General features: G+C 39.8%; 4 protein-coding genes across 6 annotated transcripts in view; 1 reads left to right on the top strand and 3 right to left on the bottom strand.

The window, feature by feature from the left end:
* Positions 1-1,196, bottom strand: part of CkIIbeta (casein kinase II subunit beta) — a 46,169-nt gene extending 44,973 nt beyond the window's left edge. Inside the window, exons 1-2 of one of the 3 annotated variants that reach the window (XM_065231570.1) lie at positions 968-1,196; positions 502-577 (exon numbers count right to left, since the gene is read on the bottom strand). In XM_065231570.1, the coding sequence (XP_065087642.1) occupies positions 502-573 (72 nt within the window). In that variant the 5' untranslated portion in view covers positions 574-577; positions 968-1,196. The remainder of the gene's footprint in view (positions 1-501; positions 578-967) is intronic. The other 2 variants (XM_065231571.1, XM_065231569.1) reach the window with 2 other exon arrangements.
* A 7,085-nt stretch (positions 1,197-8,281) lies between these two features.
* On the bottom strand, positions 8,282-10,601 carry LOC135709299 (zinc finger protein 236-like). Its single transcript, XM_065231606.1, has 5 exons — positions 10,372-10,601; positions 10,191-10,310; positions 9,844-10,122; positions 8,595-9,315; positions 8,282-8,527 (listed from the first exon to the last, which is right to left on the bottom strand). The coding sequence occupies exons 1-5, from the start codon at positions 10,474-10,476 to the stop codon at positions 8,355-8,357; spliced, it is 1,398 nt and encodes a 465-aa protein (XP_065087678.1). The 5' UTR covers positions 10,477-10,601; the 3' UTR covers positions 8,282-8,354.
* A 6,156-nt stretch (positions 10,602-16,757) lies between these two features.
* Dredd (Caspase-8 Dredd) lies at positions 16,758-18,520 on the top strand. Its single transcript, XM_065231428.1, has 3 exons — positions 16,758-16,955; positions 17,009-18,273; positions 18,343-18,520. The coding sequence occupies exons 1-3, from the start codon at positions 16,890-16,892 to the stop codon at positions 18,482-18,484; spliced, it is 1,473 nt and encodes a 490-aa protein (XP_065087500.1). The 5' UTR covers positions 16,758-16,889; the 3' UTR covers positions 18,485-18,520.
* A 2-nt stretch (positions 18,521-18,522) lies between these two features.
* Positions 18,523-20,352, bottom strand: LOC135709200 (zinc finger protein interacting with ribonucleoprotein K-like). Its single transcript, XM_065231426.1, has 4 exons — positions 20,191-20,352; positions 19,992-20,111; positions 19,825-19,929; positions 18,523-19,761 (listed from the first exon to the last, which is right to left on the bottom strand). Exons 1-4 carry the CDS (start codon positions 20,296-20,298, stop codon positions 18,538-18,540), a joined length of 1,557 nt encoding a protein of 518 aa, XP_065087498.1. The 5' UTR covers positions 20,299-20,352; the 3' UTR covers positions 18,523-18,537.
* Between the last annotated feature and the right edge of the window lie 1,703 nt (positions 20,353-22,055).

Raw genomic sequence — 22,055 nt, 5'->3', positions numbered from 1 at the left:
TTCTTTGGACATTTTCTATGGCGACCATAGTCATGAACTTTATCTACAAAGAACTTCACTGGCTGATCGTGAGTATCTTGCCACCCTAGTACCCATCCAGACTTCATGGTAAGGTAATTAATTAAGTCTGTTCAAAGATCAAGACACTACGGTATTAATTAAAAACGCCAATGTTCCAGTGATGCAAGTGTTAATTGGCCAGAATTTTCTCGTTATTAAGCAAGTCATATTAACGAACGCGTCAAATATTGAAACAATCTTCTCAAAAACAATTAAATTACACCATTTGATCAACAGACTAGAAGAAATATTGATAGAAAAACGAAAATCATACATCACTACGATGTTGTCTGACGAGGTACACAAAATTACATTACTGCCGGCCATTAGCATTTACTGCCGTCTGCTATCAGGTTACACTAATCATCTCCAATACTTCCATTTTCATCCTTCTCACCGAAACTATCACTGAAACTACCGACTAAATGCGAATAAACTCACCTCACAGAAGAATTCATTGCCACGAAGTCCGCAGAACCAAGAAATCCAAGAAACCTCCTCGGAGCTACTCATTTTCCTGGAAACGCAAAAGGATAAACAGGTTCATTAAAATCGCACCCTTCGTCAAGCTGTCCGGTCCGGTGGAAACGAGAATCAACGTCATCCAAACATCCCAATCCCAGTCCGGAAGCGAATTCCACTTCCAGCCGTCGCCAGCAGTAGGCGAACTTCTTTTTCACTTTTTTTCTGACAGCACCTCACTGAAAATGGTTGATGATGGAAAATGACTACCCTCGCTTGCAGCTCGACACACGGAGACGGAACGGGAACTTTTCGAATGGCATTTTTCGCCTCGGCCGGGCCCGATTCGTGCCGATTCCACGTTCAAAACGGCCACCGCCTCAACCACTTTCAGCGGATACCCACTTTGGCCACAAAATAACACCAATTTCACACCGAAAATTACCTTTTTATTCCCTGGCTAGCCACGCTTATGATTAAATCTTGAAGAAATAAAAAATACGAAAAAAATCAATCGAAACTCGAACCGTGGTTCACACTGTACAACTGTGCGCCCGGGAATGCTTCACTTCTTTCGCCGTCGTCGTTCGATGTGTGGTGCTAGAAATGCTTGAAAATGAGTTGCGATGCGAACGAACAAACAGAGCGAACGCGACGACGTCTCCTCGATGCAAAAGCGACTGGGAAAAAGCGAACCCGAAGCTGTGAGAAAAGGAGTCCACTTTTTGACGTTTCTGGCATCCCCAAAAGCCAAAACTGGCAACGAAGACGACGCCGGGCGCGGACGTTTTTTTTTTACAGTTTGGGAAAATGCGCACGATGCCGCGATGGGAACAAACGCTTGCGGCTGCCCCGACCGGGGTTTAGAAGCGAACGGTTAAAATGTAATGTCGTTCAAATATTACGTTATACCAACCGGTGGAAACAAAAGATTGAAGGTGATTTGCTCATTTCAAGACAGCCTATATTACATGATATAAGCCATAGTCTGTCCAGGGTATTATACCCCGAACAGACTATGGCTTATATCATGTAATATAGGCTGGCTTGCAATGAGCACTCTTACATCTAGTTTTCACTGGAAATCCTATATTACATGATATAAGCCATAGTATGTCCAGGGTATTATCATAGAGGTAACTCTAAGACTAGAAGGTCCCGAAGAAACGTGCTCAACTTTTTGCCTCACCGCTGGTACTATCTTCAGTCCCAAGCTTGTCGAATCACCCCTCGAAAGATAGGAAAAACCAATAACCCCTCATTTTATCTGTCAAACTTTCATAGCTAATCAAAACAAACATTGTGTAGTAGTAGAATTTCGACAAGAATGGGGTACGTTAATCGTTTGCTTGGGACCAATAGGCTAGTCAAGTAGTGAGCCAATTTAAAATCGTTAGTTTCGTATTGATTGTTGGTATTATTCTCGTAACCACTTCGAAACATTAAATGCACAAATACACTCAGTTAACGTAACGTAACCTACGAGATTTTGATTTTTCGCATGCTTAAATGTTTTTAAAAAATCGGATTTTGATGCCATTTGTAATTAAAGCATGATATGGTCCATATAGACATATTTTAAAAATTTCTGTATTTACACCAAAAATTGTGATTTTTTTTTTTAAGTATGCCATTTGATTACAAATAGCTTGAAACGGATAATGTGATTGGAATCAAGTCGATAGGTTGTATCGTTGTCGAGAAATCGTTAAAAACGTACCGTGTAAATCGTGGAAAACCGTGTAAAAAAACCGCGTAAAAAAACCGTGTAAAAAAAGACTTCAGTGTATAAGCTTCTACGACATGTGCAACATTCAAATTGTTACTTCGAGTTTGCTGCACTGTAGCATACATGAAGTAGCAATTTCAGGTGAAATTGGGCAATGATTTCCGAGATTTGCGCAATTGAAAATTCAAAGTGGAAGTACATGTATAGCCTACGCAGCGGTCATTTTTGGACTCTACATTGGTCCCAAGCAAATCGATTAACGTACCCCATTCTAGTCAAAATTCTACTACTACACTATGTTTGTTTTGATTCGAAATTTGAAAATTTGACAGATATAATGAGGGGTTAGCAGATTTTCCTATGTTTCGAGGGGTGAATCGATCAGCTTGGGACCGAAGATAGTACCAGAGCTGAGCCAAAAAGTTGAGCACGTTTCTTCGGGACCTTCTGGTCTTAGATCTCTATTGGCGTTGACGGTGACTCTGTAGCTCTTTACTCCTATGAGAAAATCCATAAGCAAACGTCAGACTGTGCGTGAAACATGGCGGACTTTGTACTATCCTTTCACTCCACCGAAAATTCCCATAAGAAAATGTCTATATTTGCTGGAAGAGCAAATTTTTCGACGTTGCCGTAATGGTAAGAGTATACTCACAATCGTTGACGGACAGCTCTGCTGTCACTTTGAATCAGTGCACGGTGGAGGCAGGGCTGTGCATTTTAAAAGGGCGTGTGCTGTCCGCTGCCAACAGACCTTATGCCAAATGGTGTAGCCCCGTGAATAATAATGATAATTGTCAAAATAATCCACTCGTTAATGCTACACGCAGAAAAAACTATCGTCGTAACAAAAATATTTGAGGTAAATTTAAACGTAAACTCAGTTTGTTCTGGCCACAAACATAAATTAGCTTGATTTAAAACGTATTCCATGTTTGAAGTCATGTGAAATCAAGAGCAAATTTTCATTATGTCGTAAGTAACATTCGCACCAATCCGAGAAAACTAAAGTTTTGTTTTGATGACCGAAAAGTTATTCCTATTTCCAATTAAACACATATAATTTCATATTGATAGCAATGTTTGACATATTTAGCAGGGTTTTAATCATACAAATGCAAATCGCTAGCCTTCATGCTAAAAAATACTGGTTTTTGAGTCAAAAGTTATTATACGTCGTTTGGTGGCCCCTATTGTTACTTAAGTCAAAGTGTATTTTCCAGGATATTCGGGAGAATTATCAATTACGTCTCCTTACGTGCAGCCCATTCATCATTTTAGGACCACCGAAATCATCTTAGCAACAAACAGTTCGATTTATTCACTTTAATAATGAGAAAGCGAAACGACGAACGTACAGTTTTCACGGGTTTCTCAGCGCTGTTACTTAAGGCAAACGGCATCTCCATAGAAATCGGGTGACTTAAGTAACATCGAAAACTAGTTTGATCGGAAGGTGATTACGTCAAAAAGCAATTTGACTGGTAAATATATTTAAAAATGGGATGTCATCCTATATTCGGACAGTATATAGTGTAATAGCAGGAGCATCGATTGACACTGATAGCTCGACTTTGTTTACCTTTGTTACTTTGGACGTAATGAAAATTTGCTCTTGAAATCCTCGGGGAAATCAATGTTTAAAATAAAAATAATGTTACGTTTATTTCAAAAATATTCGTGTTGAAAATAAACGTATTTATTTTTGTTTGGTTTGACAGCTATGCGAACAATAATAAATATGTTTATTTTAAACATGCTTCTCATGTTTAAAATAAACATACATATTTTGGAATTATTTTAGTAGTTGAGTGCAGGTTAAAACAAAATAAAACGGTATGCAAAGAAATGAAAAAAAGAGATCTTCGGGCAGGGCATCTTAATTCCTGCTCTTTTTCGGGTGCGATTAAGGGTGACCTGTGGGTATTGCACGCTAACTTAAAAGTACCCATTAATGGTTGAAAAAGACCCATTTTGAAGAAAAGTGGCTTAACTCATTAAATGAGTAAAATTTTTACCCATTAATGAGTATCTGTTACCCATTAATGAGTAATTGTTAATCATTAATGGGTAACAGATACTCATTAATGGGTAAAATTGTTTAATCATTAATGAGTTAAGCCACTTTTCTTCAAAATGGGTCTTTTTTTACTCATTAATGAGTACTTTCAAGTTAGCGTGTGGAGTCCTGGTCCGGGATGCACACTAATGGCGGTAAGCTCCAACTCGGATTAACTTTTAATACCGTCCCTGTTTGTATGATCTGAAAAATGTTTGCTCAGAGTTATGTTGATTAATGCTGATGTCGACATCAAACCAGCCGGACATTCTTGATCGAGATTTAATCCGAGGATAATACCGGTTGGAGCTTACCACCATAAATCTAGCTCGGTAAAATCTCCAACAGCCGATTACCTCGAGGGGGGCGACACATCTAAATCTCAAGTTTAGATGCTCAACAAATCTCACACTAGCGAATCAATCTTCGAAAAATCTTCTTTCATTTGTCGCATCTACTTGCATCGCTCATCATCTTTTTGCAGGAAATCTTCAGAATCGTCATGAATCTTCTTTTTATCTACTCAGTGTGCGCGCAGCTAACCACAGCAAAACACAATCTTTTTTGCATCGTAGATAGAGTCGTCCCCCTCGGATTACCTCGACATTTACTTCTGCTGATATCTCTGCAAAATATCTGTTTGTTAGCTGATTATCTCAGCAAAATGTTATTTGTTAGCTGAGTCTCGGCAATTGTTTTACTGAATCTCAGCAAAACAAATTACTGAACTACTCGGCTGTTGGAATCTCGGCTAAAAAAATTAAGTGTTTGCGAGGACCCGTTGGGGTGGGTGTCCGGGGGCTCCAGTTCAGTGGAACCGGTGCAAATTTGTGTTACTGGCGTCGTTTTGCCGTTTCTGCCTCGGCTTCTGCCACTGGTCCTCATACCGGTTTCTTTCATGTTCGGTATCGGAGGAGGATCCGGAATGGATTCGGAATGGATGGCCGTTTTCTGTTGAGGTTGAGCAAAGCTGGGGCAACCTTTTCCGAATGTAACAACGAAGAAATAAAAAGGCATGACACGCTAAAACCATAGAGGTAACTCTAAGACAAGTAGGTCCCGAAGAAACGTGCTCAACTTTTTGGCTCACCTCTGGTACTATCTTCGGTCCCAAGCTTGTCGAATCACCCCTCGAAACATAGGTAAAACCAATAACCCCTCATTTTATCTGTCAAACTTTCATAGCTAATCAAAACAAACATTGCGTAGTACTAGAATTTCGACTAGAATAGGGTACGTTAATCGTTTGCTTGGGACCAATAGGCTACTAAAGTGGTGAGCCAATTTAAAATCGTTAGTTTCGTATTGATTGTTGCTAAAACCGTTTACCCAAATCCTATATTGTTGAAATAAACATGCTTTTGGATTTAATTCAAACATAAATATTTTAGTTTTAAACATGCTTTCAATTTACTTTGAATAATTCATATGTTTAGAGTATAAACATTTATATTTTTGTTTTATATGAACAAAATTCGTATCCGTGTAGGTTTGGGAATGTTTTACATAAAGTTCGCTCTCTGGGAGGGATATAATTAGATTGAAGAGGATCTACACGAGGATCTACACATTTAGATTTTGTTTTCATGTTCGGTAATTTTTGCCGAAATCAGAACAGCTGAACGTTTGGTAAAACTTTGACCTTCATTTAAAAGTCCATTGAATTGAAAAAAATAGTTTCAAAACATGTTCAACCTTGTTTAAACGATCAAATCTTGTCATTTTAGCGTAGATTTAGTTTTAAAGTGACTGAAAAGCAATTGAAATAAATTGCATAAATTTTACCGAAAAGTTCAGTTGTTCAGATTTTGGTAAAAACTACCGAAGTCGGCGATAATTTCTAAGTGTGTATATTAGGACATGAATACAGTAAAGAGGTATATTCTTATTTTCGTTAGAACCGTATTTTTCATTTAAACATTTTTTTTGTATTGAAAAACGGTTCGAACGAAAACTAACTTATATTCAAAGAAGAGGGGCTTTTTTCGTACACGATTATGTTACGACGGATGCGCACCTAAGACCTAATTCCGTGTAGTTTTGATATTTTCTTCCGAGTTTTCTTCCATAATTTTAAATTATCGGTTTTCATTGTCATCTGAAATAGCTTCCTTTTCTGAGCATAACGATTTGTTTACGAACCCATAGACTTTCATCTCGATTTTAAAATCAAGTTTTAAAGCAAAATCAGAACTTCACTGTTTGACGCTAAACTAACAAACTGACAGGATAGCCCTCACTCTTACCTTACCTTACCAATCAGGTTAAGGCCTTGTTGTCCTCTGCTGTCCGAAGAAGTCGTCTCCACTCTATTCGATCCATGGCCACACGTTGACAGCCTCGTAGTCTGCGAAGGGTCCGCAGGTCGCCTTCTACTTGGTCGATCCCTAGGTCGATCCACCTTGCCCGCTGCCTGCATTTTCTTCTTGTTCCTGTTGGGTCGCTTTCGAAAACCAATTGCCGTGGAGGCACCATATTCGAAGCGGTTCCAAAATCGACGCACTCAATAATGTTCGAGTACCTATATTCAATAATTATTTTTGAAATGTTGCTTCTGCATATATTAGTTTCAGTGCTCAATGGATGATGGTGTAACAAGGTTTAAAAAAATATCTACGGAATTGATAAAAATATTGTGCTCAGAAAACGAAGCTCTATCAGATGATGTATAAAAATCGGTATATTTTTTGAAGTTAAACAACCCAATTACTTTAAGTACTTTTGATTGCATTTTAACTTCAACGCACCGGTTCTTTGTATTGCGTGCCCCTCGGGTTAATTCGCCTCCTCCACGTTCCGTCATCCATCTACACTCCACCGTAGATGGTACGCAACACCTTCCGTTCGAAAACACCAAGTTAGTCCTCCACGAGCATAGTCCAGGTCTCGTGGCCGTAGAGGACCACCGGTCTAATCAGCGTCTTGTAGATAGTCAACTTCGTGCGGCGGCGAATTTTATTCGACCGGAGCGTCCTTCGGAGTCCAAAGTAGGCACGATTTCCTGCCATAATGCGTCTTTGAATTTATCTGCTGGTATCATTTTCGGCGGTCACCAGTGAGCCCAACGTCGACCCCCTCGATTTCGTCACTATCAATCTGAACGCGGGGTGGGAGGCTAACATTGTATTCCCTAGAACCTCTTCCTCTAATTTATTTCTTCTTCGATGCGTTGATGACAAGTCCAATCTGCCTAGCTTCAGTCTTCGTTTCCGCCATCGTCTCAAAGTTCCATGTCATGATGTAGATGTCATAAGCGAAGCCAAGAATCTGAAAGGACTTCCTGAAGATCGTGCCACTCGTGTTTATCCAAACTCTTCTGATCACACCTTCTAACACGATGTTAAATAGCAGACACGAAAGTCCACCTTGCCGTAACCCCCTTCGAGATTCAAAGGGACTCGAGAGTGTTCCCGATACTCGAACCACGGATCAAACAATGCACATCACTCAATCCATCGTCGCCTTGACCAACGGCGTCAGTTTATCCGGAAATCCGTACGCTAAGGTGGTGACTTTTGCTAATGTAATCGCTAAAATAGTTCCTGTTTACCAAAATTTATGAAATGCAGATTACGAATATGCATCTACCTAAATACCCTTAAGAACCCAATTGAATGTTTTTACCGTTGATCTTGTTTTCCATGCAGAGGACCAATGCTACCGACGCCAGGGAGGCAGCTCCCACACCTGGACCCTACCTATCGACCCATCAACTCATGAACCGGGGACCAACGGCTTTACTTCCCTTCCGAAGGACGGTGTGATCAGAGATGTTATGCCTCAGAACACCCTGGCGGCGCCGACTGGGATTAAACCCAGGCCTTTTGGGGTGAGAGGTAATCACTCTTACCACTTCACCACAGGCGCTGCTAATAATTGAGCAATAACAATGACAAAAACTGGTGTTTTTTATTCTTGGTCGGGATTTATTCTTTATGCTTTAAAAATTCAATAAGCGCGGTATAATTTGTCATCACTTTATTACGCATACCAATTTGAACATTACATAGCAAACGATATTGAAGATGCTGCAATTTAAATATTTTAATCCGATATATGGAGATGGCTGGCGATGGGCAAACTGCAGATATCTCGCGTTTTGTGACTCTTCATGTGTCGGTTCAGGTGATCTCGCTGACTGAACATGAACCCACAAATCAAACATGAGAATTTTTTGATTTTCATATGCACCACATCGATGTGCCGTTTCAGGGCCGCTGGTAGAAAAAAAAGAAGAAAATATTTAAATTAAATCCATAGTTTGAAATTTCAAATGAAACTCACTCTTGGAACTGAATACGGTGAGGCAGACGGTGCAGGAAATTACCTCCGTCCGCATGTGTTTCTCGTGCACGTTCTTGATGTGTTGTCTCACTTCATTTTTAGATGGTTTCTGTAAACCACACTGCGGACAGGAGAAGTCTTTGATTCCTTGATGGCGTTTCGTGTGGACATGCAATTTGTTTCTCGTAGGGAATTTTTTGTTACAGATACTGCAAACGAATGGCATCTCCTCGGGATTGTGGGTATATTTATGTCGCTTAAGAGCCCCGTTTGTGGTATAGGATTTTCCGCAGAGGTCACAGATGAATGGAATCGGCTCCGGGATTTCGTAGTTCGGATCATGAACGCGCAATCGATGTCTTTTGACCCCTTCTTTGGTGGCGAACACTGCATCACATTCCGGGTAGCCACACGGTAGGCTAATTTTGGTATCGGTATGCTTTTGAATGTGATGAGTTTTTATATTTCGATACGTGATGAAGCTCTTTCCACAGAGCTTACACAAAAACGGCTTCAGACCGTCATGAACGCGTAGGTGAGCCTCCAGACGATGCTCGAAGAAAAACTTCTTAGGACATCGAGGACAGTTGATGAATTTCATCGGTGGCTTCTTGTTCGGATCCACTGGATGTATTCTAGGTCTACCTTTCGGCTTTGGAGGACCACCACGGTTTCTGATTCTCTTTTTTGAGACTTTCTTTGTAGTCTTTTTGTTGGTTTCCTAAAATGAGTACAGTTGTAGGATGTTCCAGATCAGTTACTATGGAGTGACGTTTGAACACTACCGCCATCTGTGGAGTGTAGTGCTCAACAGATGGTGATAGTGTTTTATGTCTGTTTGTCTGTGCTCCAACTATAACACTTGTGCATTGCTACCATCTGTTAGAAGTACAGTATTTGTGGCATGTTGCAGGCCGCTCACAAACTACGTAAACAGTTTTTGAGAGGTTTTAGATCCCTGCGTTCCAATACACATAGACCGTGGACTTTTGTCTACCCTCATCTCCCCTAAACTGTCTAAGTGATGTGTGGATAAACCTTGTAATTATTTACAAGAAAAATGTCACCACGATAGCCCTGTAACGTGTTATATCGTCTTAATCTGAACATAGGATTATGCTTTTTTTAAACTAATATTTATCGGTAGAGTTTGCTCTATGCTATCCTGACTGCTTTTGGGAGGGATCTTTCTTGTATGGAGTCTAATAATTGGTTTAACAATCTAAGTAAAATTAAATATTAAACTAACCGGTTCAATTTCTGTGATTTCGTATTCACTACCATCATCATCGCCACTACCAACGCCAATACCATCATCATCATCATCATCGCCATCATCATCATCATCATCGTCCTCCCCATCATCATCATCATCATCTTCCGAACTTCCATCTTTTTGCTTATCTCCATCATTGTTTTCAGCAGCAACCGCTGTGGATGCATTCCCGGAAATCGCCGAAGGTTCCTCTATGAGCTCAACTTTCACTGCAACCGGCACAGGTGAATCCTCTTGCCAAACTTCTACTTTCTGCAAAAGAAAACCATATTCCATTCATCACCCCTTGCCCAACAACACCAACCAGATGCCATCCTTACCATATCCTGCAGTTTCTGATATACCTCCAGGCATTTTTTCCTAAATCGACCGAAATGGTTCAGATCCACAATGCAACCGCTGCAGAACAGCAGCCGACCGGGATCGACAATCTCGACCAGCTGAAAAGTCGAAAGTTTCACGGGAACCCTCTTGAAAACTGCGGCATATAAAAACACAAACCTGAATTCCCGTCAGCTTGTAGTAGATATCGGTGAGTTGGTCGTTCTTGTCACGCTCATCAGGGCTGGCGGAGCCACTCTCACCACAAGCTCGGCACATTTCCATGATTGGCAAATTTTTCGCAACTCAGGCGTCTGATTTAGTTACTTTCAATTGTAAATTGACCCTTTTACAACAAATTTAATGTGTTTTCAACTCTGAACAAAATAAAGTAGAGCTAGAGGTAAACAAGAGTTACAGAAAGCAACGCTACAAACTATACACGCTAAATATGAATGACATTAGGTGGGGAGTGTCAATATTATTTTGTATGCGAATTTGTTATTTTTTTAGTGTGTTACTAACACGGTAAGAAAAAAGTACCCAAAATTGAGTTCCTTTCACTCATCACGTGGCTTCCGTGGGGCTAGGTAAAATTAAGTTAAAGAAGAAAACTCAATTTTGAGTAATCCTGATCGTTGACCAAGTTGACAAAAAAATAATAAAACGGAGCAGACTGGAACCGAACCATGGACGTTGCGATTACCGGGCCCGTGTGTTGACCACTCGTCTATCAACGCTTGTAAAACTGAAATGGTTAAAGGCGCATAAGAGCAACCTTAATGAAAATAAACTTATATTTGAGTTCATTTATTATTACTCAATAGTTGAGTAAATTTTAACCAACGCCGCTTTTCTGATTCACTCAACGGCGGACCTCAAATGATAGAACCCAACGTTGAGTTTTTTTAAACTTAATTTTGAGTATTTTTTTCTTGCCGTGAAATGTCAGTTTTAGCTTTTTTATACAGTCAGCGTTGCCATTTTTTTTCCATTTAAATGATCTTTATTTCTTGTGATTGTGTGGTTTACATGTATGATTTTTTTTTAAGTTACACAGATGCGTCTTTTCAACTTTAGTACATTTGAGATTTTAATTATTATTTACAGTTCCTACACAGCAAAAAAAGTTGTTGAATATTACATCGAAACTGCTGCAACCAGGTCAATCAATCGGTTGTGTAATATCACATTGTACGATGTACATCGATTCTGCGAACAAAATTACATCCATTGATGTAATATTGTATCTGCTTTTTGCTATTACATCATTATTTCATACATCAGCTTGAATTACGTTGATCGATATTACATTTTTTTTTGCTGTGTAGTCCTATCAGGTCTATTTTAAAGTATGACCACCTTGGTGGGATTGGTTTCATTTGAATTGGAAAAAGGAGACTACTTATAACTACTATTTACAACTACAACTAACCTACAACTACTATGTACACCTAACCTACTATATACAAATTGCTTATCAAAGCATGTTCTGATAAATTACATTTTTGTGCAAATTTAGTCTTAATTTCGTTAATTTTGGAATCTATTTTGGCAATGCCTGCCTCTTCATGTAAATTTGTTATTCTAGTGTCGAAAGGACGATCAAGAACCATCCTCAGCACTCTATTCTGAGCGACCTGAATTTTGTTCCTGTGAGTCTGTGCACATGATTCCCACACCGGAGCTGCGTAGAGGATCGCAGAGGTGCTACGATTTGTTTGTAGACGGCCAGTTTGTTCACCCTTGAGAGGCGGGATCTGCGGCAAATCAGCGGATACAGACACCTAATCAAGGCGGAACACTTGACTACGGTTTTCTCCACATGCGAGCGGAATAGGAGCTTTTCGTCAAACAACATCCCGAGATAGGTTACTTCGGCGGACCACTCAACCCTTGTGCCATCCATGATTATAGTACAAGAGGGAGCCGGTTTTAGTTTGGGTGCTTGCCGATGGAGGAACATGATTGTTTGTGTTTTGGAAGCATTGATTTTGATTTTCCATGTGGTGGCATAATCAGCAAAGGCGTTAAGGCTTCGTTGAAGTTTGTTCGTTATTTCGCGAGGCATCCTTCCTTTGACGGCTATTGCGGTATCATCTGCGAACAGGAAAAACACGCAACCGTCTCCAAGGGGAGGAATGTCGGAAGTGTAAATGCTGTAAAGCAAGGGGGCCAGCAGACTGCCTTGCGGGACTCCTGCTGGGATGGAAAATGTGTCGGAAAGACAACCATTCAACGATACCTTAAACGACCTTTGCTGGAGGTTGCTACGGGTGATTTTAACCAGATGTAATGGAAAGTTGAAGTTACAAAGCTTGTATACAAGCCCATTGTGCCAGACATTATGAAACGCTTTCTCAACGTCTAACAAGGCCATGGCTGTGGACTTGGATACAGCTTTGTTACTTCGGATGTTATTCATCACCCGCACTAGCTGGTGATTGGTGGAGTGCAGTCAGCGTTGCCACCGATGTATCGGTATTTGTAGCGATTTTCGATCTTATTTATTTATATCGAGCATCACTTTTCAAAAGGACGTATGCATCGTTTGATAGGAAATATTCAGCCAGACGCTGGTTAACTGTTGAGCTTATAATTATAATTAAGTTTGCGTATGAAAAGTGAAATTGGACAGGGAATTAGATTATTATTCACCAGCTGTATTCTCGTTATGTTCTCACGAAATATTAGCTCCAGCACAACGAAACACATCTACACAGACTCTGTACCAAAAATCAAGGCGTTCCCGGTGTAATTTTTCAAGATACTAAAATTTGTGAGAGCTTTTTTTTTTTTTTTTTTTTTTTCCTTTGGTTTGTTTTTTCCGTCGATCTTGCACCAATGCTACCGACGTGCCAGGAAGGCAGCTCCCACACCTGGACCCTACACCTATCGACTCATCAACTCATGAACCGGGGACCAACGGCTTTACTTCCCATCCGAAGGAAGGCGTGATCAGAGATGTTATGCCTCAGAACATCCCGGCGGCGCCGACTGGGATTGAACCCAGGCCTACTGGGGTGAGAGGTAATCACGCTTACCACTACACCACCGGCGCCGTTGTGTGAGAGCTTTAAAAAGAGATATTTCACTCATACATGGTAGAAAGCAACAATCGCAGATTGAATAATTTTGTGCAACGCTCTGTAGAATATACCCTCCAATGTGGTATATTTGGTTTCACTTAAAGTTGTCAAAAATTGATTCTTCAAACACTTCCATTGAATAGCGATACTACCGATACGGTAAAAAAAAGTATTCATTTTACCGTGATGCTGAAGCAGACGACAGTCGCTCAAATTAATAGTACGTTCAGACTACAGAGTTATAACATGTTATAGCGCTATCTTGATGGTGGTTTCTGTGTTGCAATTATTTGACAACCGTTATAACATGTTATAACTCTCCAGTCTGGACAGCGTTTAAAACGCTGTCCAGACTGGAGAGTTATAACATGTTATAACGGTTGTCAAATAATTGCAACACAGAAACCACCATCAAGATAGCGCTATAACATGTTATAACTCTGTAGTCTGAACGTACTATAAAAGTCACTTGAAGTAAACACAAAATTGCTGGTTGCCAAACCTTGCAGAAAAAGAAATTAGTAAGGCTGTGCAACCAGATTTACTTTTATTCTCTCCGCGCGTCTCTTATATAACATCGTCTCTATGGTTTTCACATGCGTTAGATCAAATACACCTGTTGTTTTGAGGTGAAGATACGTCGGTAACTCGAAAATAATTGAGGATACTGTCTGTTACGCTGGGAATATGTGACTCATCTCATTGCTGCATCCTCGGCTGCATCCGAGGCTACATATAAAAAAATATTTATTATATATCTAGATAGAGCTGGAATTAGAGCGTAACAGTTTTTGTAAACAATGACTTCTCTTAATGATTTCTAGAACGTCAAAGCTCGCTCACGCAAATCAACATCACCATCGGGTAGGGGAAGACTTACGCTTCCCGATGGTTATATTGGTTTGCATGAGCGTGCCTTGAATTCCTAGAAATCATCGAGAGAAGTCATTGTTTACAATAGCTGTTACGCCCTAATTCCAGCTGATAGATTCCATTGTATTATCACTTAAAAACTATGACTGCGATATGGAATGATTTCTATCGTAATTTCACATACTTCGTACTTGATAACACTTTGCAAAATCATATAAGTTTGCACTATGAGAAAATTCAGTAAAATATACCTGTTTTTATGATGAATATTGCTCACTAAAAGATATATCTTATAAGATAATTTTGTCGCTCCCAATAAAATACATTTTACATGATTGTTCTTCATAAATTATTGAAACAATTTTCAACGATGTTATCGTACACTCATTAAAATGATTAGTCGAACTAAATATAACTAACAACAATGATACCACAAACGAAGTGACAGACGACTAACTGGCGAAGAAATCCATTTAAATAATGTGGTTCACTGTAATAGAATTTTCTTGGAAGCTTGTGCCATCATCCACCAGATGGGCTAGTTTTTTTGTTTTGATTTGAACAAAGTTGATTTTGTGTACAATGATTCTTTGACAGTGTGCAAAGAGTGCGCATCATTTTGTCATTTTTTTATGCATTTCAGTTTTGAGTAGAGTGAAACAGATAGAACCAAAACATTCTAGTACATTTGGTGAAAATGCTAGTTCAATCTAGTAGTAGTGTTGCCATGTGCTACAATCCAGTAGTAGTGGTGTTGCCATGTGGTACACTGAAAAATTGAAATAGCACTTTAGTCACCAAAGTTTTCGAGCCGCTCCGTCTGTCACTTCGTTTGTGATGATACTGTATTGAATAATCTAATCCTTGTTTGTTATTGTTCCTTAAGATAAGGGGTTCCGGAAAAAAATGATTCTACTGCAATATTTACTTTGCTAAGATTCTAATTGTAAGCCTTCTACACACACTTAGAAATTATCGCCGACTTCGGTAATTTTTACCGAAATCTGAACAGCTAAACTGTTCGGTAAAAGCTACTTTGAAACTAAATCTCTACTAAAATGACAAGATTTATCATTTAAACAAGGTTGAACATGTTTTGAAACTATTCTCAAATTCAATTGCCTTTAAAATGAAGGTCAAAGTTTTACCGAATGTTCAGTTGTTCTGATTTCGGTAAAATTTACCGAACACGGAAACAAAATCTTAGTGTACACGGCTAATTCAGATTCCAGCACTAGTACTCGAACTTCATGAACCTGTTCATTGAACTCATATAATGTAGTCGTGTTTTATTGCACACAGAAGTATTAAGAAAGATTTGAATACACGACATGTCGGGAGAGCTGTTCTTACTTCATGCTAATTGAACGAGCTCAATCTTGAAGTCAGCCGTGGCCCAGTGCAAAGCAACAGTTCTTGATCGAATCCCCAATCAGCTACAATAAATAAAAAGACACAACTGTGAAAGCTCCTACTGCCTGATGTTTATTTTTCGATTTATTTTTAGAAATTTATTAAATATATGTGTCAAAAGAAGAAGTAAATTTCATGTGATTTTCACATAAACTTTACTTCGATTGATTTATGACACATACATATATTATATTGTGGTGAAAAGTAAAGCTTATGCTTATGGGTTTCAAATCCCTTTCAGTTAATTATTATAATTTGACCGATTTTCAATTATCATATGACGATCATATAAAAGTTACCAAATTATCAGCATTGTAAATGTATCAGATATTCATATAGAATTTAGCTGACACATTTTCATTGGATTATCTTATAGCGCAAATTTATTAGACTTCCACATAACAGGAATGTGTCAGTGTAGATATATGTTTTTTAAACATACCTACACTAAGAAAAATTCAATGCTATGGCTAATTTGTATGTATCCCACATGAATTTCTGCAATGTGATAAACGAATGATATAAAGTATGACAGATAAAATGAGGGGTTCGTGGATTTTCCTATGTTTCGAGGGGTGCATCGATTAGCTTGGGACCGAAGAGCGTACCAGAGCTGAGCCAAAAAGTTGAGCACGTTTCTTCGGGACCTTCTGGTCTTAGAGTTACCTCTATGCTATGACCATAGAGGTAACTCGCCAATAGGCTAGTCAAGTAGTGAGCCAATTTAAATTCGTTAGTTTCCACCGATTGCTATAACTCTGTAGTCTGAACGTACTATTACACATTTTATGAATAATCAACCGATTAATCAACAATAGAAAAATTGCCTTAAGGTATAAGGAAATTTCTAAAAAACAAAAATAATGTTTTATTTCAAAGTTCAAGTGGTAGTAAACGTCATTTTAACTGCTCGAATTAAGTGGTTAAATGGAACACAGCCTTAAGTCTCATGCATTCCTGCGAAATCTTAACTATTTTTTTTTTTTTTCGTTTTCATATACCACTACATAAACATTGTAGTGAATATTATACCTGGTGCTTTAATATACGTTGGATGATGATGACATCAGTCTTTTAATCATGACGACGATGATGACTGGCTCTTTAAAGGTTAATTATTTTTTGTTTTGATATGGGATGATGGGATCGGACACCATCCGTTAATAAGCTGGATCTAAAAAAAAATTCTAAATGTGTGGATTTTGCACATCAGCAACGTTCACTCCCAGTGATTTTCTAATTTGTAATTTATTGCTAATATAATGAAAACCTCTCAGTTTTAGAACAGAAACATTAATTTCTTAGAAGTTTAAAATCCTCAAAATGTCCACTTCGATAAATTCGGAAGATTTAGAATTTATTGAAGACGAACTGCACTTTGACGACAAGGTAAGACTGATTTTATCGAGCATTCGAGTTGACATGACCTGCCACCTTTCTAGGTTTCGCTACTTTTCCTACTGTATGGACACCGCAATCCAAAGTATCTCCTTCAAATTCTGACCGTGGCCATCCGAGCACCCGACGCGAAAACTCAGTTCCTCTCGGAATGGGCGAACCTTGTATCAGCGAAAGACGGCGATCGATGGCAGCCGGAACTGCTGGAAGCGCTCGCTATAGTGCAAGCCAATTTGTGCCTTCTGAAGTGCGGCTTCGATGAGGAAGAACTTCGGGGTCAGTTTCTACCGCACGTTCCAGAACTGGCCACGCATGTTCATCCGATTTTAAAGGGATTGCTGCTGTTATGCGAGAAAATCGATTTCGAGACGGGCCGAAAGCTGACCGAATATCTCAAGCAGAATCATGATCCGTTGGTGGTGCAGCATAATTGGTTGGAGATGGTTCTGTTGGAGCTGATTGGGCAGGGATTGGTGACGTTGGGATCCAAGGCGCCAGGCATGGAATGTGATTTGGGGAATTTGATTGCTGCGTTCAAAGGATTGGAATTGGAAGGGTTGAGGGATTTTTGTAAGAATATAGAAAGTAGCTTCAATCGGGATTTTCAATTGGAGAAGAATCAGTCGGATGATGCCAGAAGTAGCTTGATTTCGGAAGTGAAAGGGAAGCCAGTCGAAAGTATAGATCAGTTGGAAAGGTATATCATTACAAGAAATAATGCGGGTTTGATTCTGATTGTTAACCAGTTTAAGTTCTATCGGGAAACTAACCCGGAACTGATTGAACTGCTTCCGTCGGAGCCACTGAAGAACCGACGAGGAACAGAGGTCGACAAGCTGGCTATCCTGAATCTGTTTACGGACTTTGGATATGAACCGATTGTGGTAGAGAACATTCCCCACTTGGAGATACTAAAACAGGTGGAAAAAGCGGTGGATCAGGTCAAACAAAGCCACTGTTCGTTGGTGGTTTGCCTTCTGTCGCACGGCCAGGAGGGAAAGGTTTATGGAAGCAATAGCATTCCGCTTAATGTTAAAGCCATCGAGCGGAAGATGGCTTCCGGGAAGATGACCGGCAAGCCGAAGCTTCTGTTCGTGCAAGCTTGCCAAGGATCCGGACTGCAGACCGCTGTGGATGTGGTTCCTCGGTTGGAGCACGATGGACCGTCATCCGAAACGACGGCTTCGGTATTTGTGGACTTTCTGGTGGCTTGGTCGACCGTACCGGGGTTCGCTTCCATTCGACATATCGAGAAGGGATCCTGGTTCATTCAGGAACTGTGCTTGAAGATGAAGCAACTACACAAACGGTGAGTTTGAGATTTAGTTGTTTTGAAATCCTATTTCAGAGATTACATCTTTGCTTACTCTACAACCAGGGACCACCTGATGGACATTCTAACGGCTGTGATAAACGATGTTTCGGCGAAGCGTGGCTACGAAAACGAATGCATGGTCCCAATTATCTACAGTACCCTACGCAAAAAGCTGTACTTTGAACCTTTGCAAGTTGCCAATTGATGGTGATATGACTACAAAACTAAAATCCACACCAGTTGCATTTTTTTTCTTTATCACTTCCTTCCAAGACATTTGTACAACCGTCCAGAACTGATTTGCAAAATCCCAAGGAAATACTTCTGGCAGACCCTCACGTTTTTGTGCTCGCTCGGGATGAAGTACTGAAACGACACAGTCCTCTCCGGACGAGGGTTACTTTCATCCCTCGGGCGGTGTCGATTAACTTCCACTCCCTTAACCTGATCCGAGAGCAGAGCATTCTGCTTATGCCAGTTACCCAGGTTCCAAAATGAGTCGAAAAACTGCTCCAAAATCGCATCTGATTCAAACTTTGTCCGGCACTTTCTCGGACAACCGCATTCGAATTGCTGCTGGAAAGTCTTCCCGTCGACAAGCACGTTATCCTTTCGGACGTACGCTTTGCCGTAGTTTCGATTGTTCTTCCGGACATTACTCACCCAACACTCTTCTTGTTTACGCTTCTTTGAGACCGGTTTAGATTGAGTAGTTTCCTTAGTACTGCTTGGCGCAATAGAACTGGTCGATTCTTTTTCGCCAAAAAACGCCGCCTGATAGACACCGTTCGACACTGCCGGTTCCTTTTTATGTACATTGTTCATGTGGGACATCAGCTCGCCCTTGGTCACTTTCGCCACCCCACAGTACGGACAGACATGACTACGGATGCCTTCGTGACGCATCATGTGCCGTTTAAGTTTGTATGGGATGGCGAATCGCAGGCAGCAAATTTCGCAAATGTAAGGCTTCTCCTGCGGTTCATGAGACGCAAATTTGTGTCTGGTAAGCTTCTGCTTACTGCCAAACGAGTCGCCACAATGTTCACAAATGTACACCCTTGGTTTCGGTCCGGTGTAGTTGGGATCGTGAGTTCGTGTTTTGTGGTGCCTCAGTGCTTGATAGCTCCCGAATTGCTGGCCACAACCTGGTTGATCGCAAGTCAGTGTTCTCCGCTCGGTATGTTTTTCAACGTGGTGCATTTTCATGACCAATAGAGTGGCAAACTCCTGCTTGCAAATCTCGCAGTAGAACGGCGCCAGACCGGCGTGGGCTCGTATGTGAGCAATCAACAATAACCTATCCTGGAACACCTCTGGACATTTGTCGCAACTGTACTGAACCGGTTGAACCGACTTTTTCTTGCTACCATACTTGGCGCGTTCCTTTTTGGGCGTAACTATTTCTTCCAGCTCTTCTTCCGAAAGAAATTCATCCTTGACGCCTTCTTCGCTTGTAACGAACAGCATTGTCGTGAAAGGCTAAAACAATGAATATTTCTCGTACTAGCAGAATAATCCATTATCTAGCTACCTCAAACTTACCATTTCTGGAGGCTTTCTGTCGTCGTATTCGACTTCATCTTGGTCAGATGATGGTGCATTTTTCTCTTCCTGTAACGTCTGAAAATCGCTTTTTGGTTCCACTTTCTACCAGAATAGTAAACATTATTTTAACTTTCTCCACTAGACGAAATGCTAACTAGCCTTACCACTTGCTGCAATTCCCAGTGAACTTGACAGCACATATCCCGGAAGCGATCGAAATCGGTCAATTTCCCCACACAACCTTGGCACAGCTTTAGCAGATCTGGGTTTTCGTGCTCATGGAGCTACCCCAAGAAATGGAACCATAAAAGATAGGAATAATTCATATCAATTACTCAAAACAAACTAAATCCTAATACGAACCTGTACTGAAGTCAGTTCGAAGTAGGTTCGAGCATGATCTTGGAAATCATCGAATGGAACTTGATCGGACAGATGTTTTCGTCCGCAAGCCCGACACATCTGGGACATTTCCTAGTAATCACGGTTGGCGATTAAAATATTGGAACAGATCCAGTAGCTCAATAAGATAAGATTCTTTTCTGTATTTTGCGAATTTTGGCAAAACAAAACACTAACAAAACTATTGGACGCCGCATCAGCAACAAATCAAAATATTTTGAACATGTGAGTACCGTGAGTGCCCTTGCGATTAGAAAAGGCATCGGTCAAATAGATCGAAAAACATAGTTCATAGCTGGGCAGGGATGCCAGATATTTTTTTTTCAGAAGTCTGTATGAGTGTCAAAAATATGCCTGTATTTATCTGTACACTAGAAAAAATCGCCGGAAAAAAGTTTTCATGTAGTTTCCATTGGGAATTGCACATAATATTTTTCCATTAAAAAAACTAATGATATTTATCTAAATTTCACATAACATTCATGTGATCACATGAGTTCTATATGATAAATCACTTAAATTTCATTTGATTGATTTTGTGTGCAATTCCCAATTATGATATCACATGAAAGTTATGTGAAATTCTAATGAATATAAAAAGAGTTTACTTTATGGAGGACTCAGCAGATTTTGCCGTCTGTTTGGGTTGGTCAATGTCCAACCTGACGTTGCATCTGCATTCGAGGTTTGGTTCGGTCATTTCAAGACCAACAATTGAAATGGCCTCAACTACATTTTGTAAACAAACCTTGTAAGGCCATTTTCTCACAAACCGAAACCTACATTCGCAAACCTTAACCACAATCGGTTTCGCTTGGCGGACTTCGGTTCGCGAGAAAATGGTCTTACAAGGTTTGTTTACAAAATGGAGTTGAGGCCTTTTCTATTGTTGGTCTTGCTTTACTGCATTCAGTTTAGAACCACCGCAACAGGACAAGCAGTTCCTCAGTTCCATTCCTTTGTAGGAAGCATGAGTACTACATGCGAGAAGTTTTTAGTCAAGGGGTTGTCAACTTGAGTATTTTCGATTCATCTACCCGACATGAAAAGGTGTATTTTGATTTTTTTTTGTTATTTATGAATTTTTAAGTTTTGTGCATTTTGGTATTAAAGTGTATTCAATTCAAAATATATTTTTCTTGTATAAAGTATTTTTGATGTATTTTTAAGTATTTTTACTATGGTATTTAAGTTTCAACGTGTATGTACACATTTACGTATTTTTGTGTATTTCCCGAAGTGTGTATTTTTGTGTGTATACAACTCAGCTGATTAATGAAGTTGATCGCCCCTCGTTTTTAGTTTCCCTCGATTGAGCCTCTCCTCCCATGGTAGCGACGGTACAATTTTTGAAAAGCTTCTTTTTTACCGGAACATGTTTTGTTTATTAATTTTCAATACATGTTTGCATTCCAAAATAAATTAAATAAATATATTTCATACATTTCTTTGACAAAACTGGTTTTATTTTTATGAAAATTCAAAATTTAAAGCAAGATTTGAAGTGAAAACCAAGCACTGCCCAAAAGAACCGAATTTCGGTGGGTCGGTTTGTTTGACAGCGTTCGATAATTCAGTGCCAACATTTCAAAGGGGCGTAATTGCTTTTGTAAACAATGACTTTAGCCGTCAATTTCTCGCGAATGAAATCTTACCTCTCCAAAATAACAATGCTAGCTGGTAGAGGAAACATTCCTCTACCTGCGGTGTCATTATTTTCATGCATGAGCTTTTATTCGCGAGAAATCGACGGCTAAAGCCATTGTTTACAAATGCAATTACGCCCCTTTGAAATGTTGGCACTGAATTCTTGAGTGAACCGATGT

This window comes from Ochlerotatus camptorhynchus, unplaced genomic scaffold (genome assembly GCF_037179485.1).
Source record: "Ochlerotatus camptorhynchus isolate MF236.1 unplaced genomic scaffold, CSIRO-AGI_Acam_v1.1 ptg000357l, whole genome shotgun sequence".
In the NCBI taxonomy this organism is placed as follows: domain Eukaryota; kingdom Metazoa; phylum Arthropoda; class Insecta; order Diptera; family Culicidae; genus Ochlerotatus; species Ochlerotatus camptorhynchus.
This window is presented reverse-complemented; position numbering and strand designations above follow the sequence as displayed.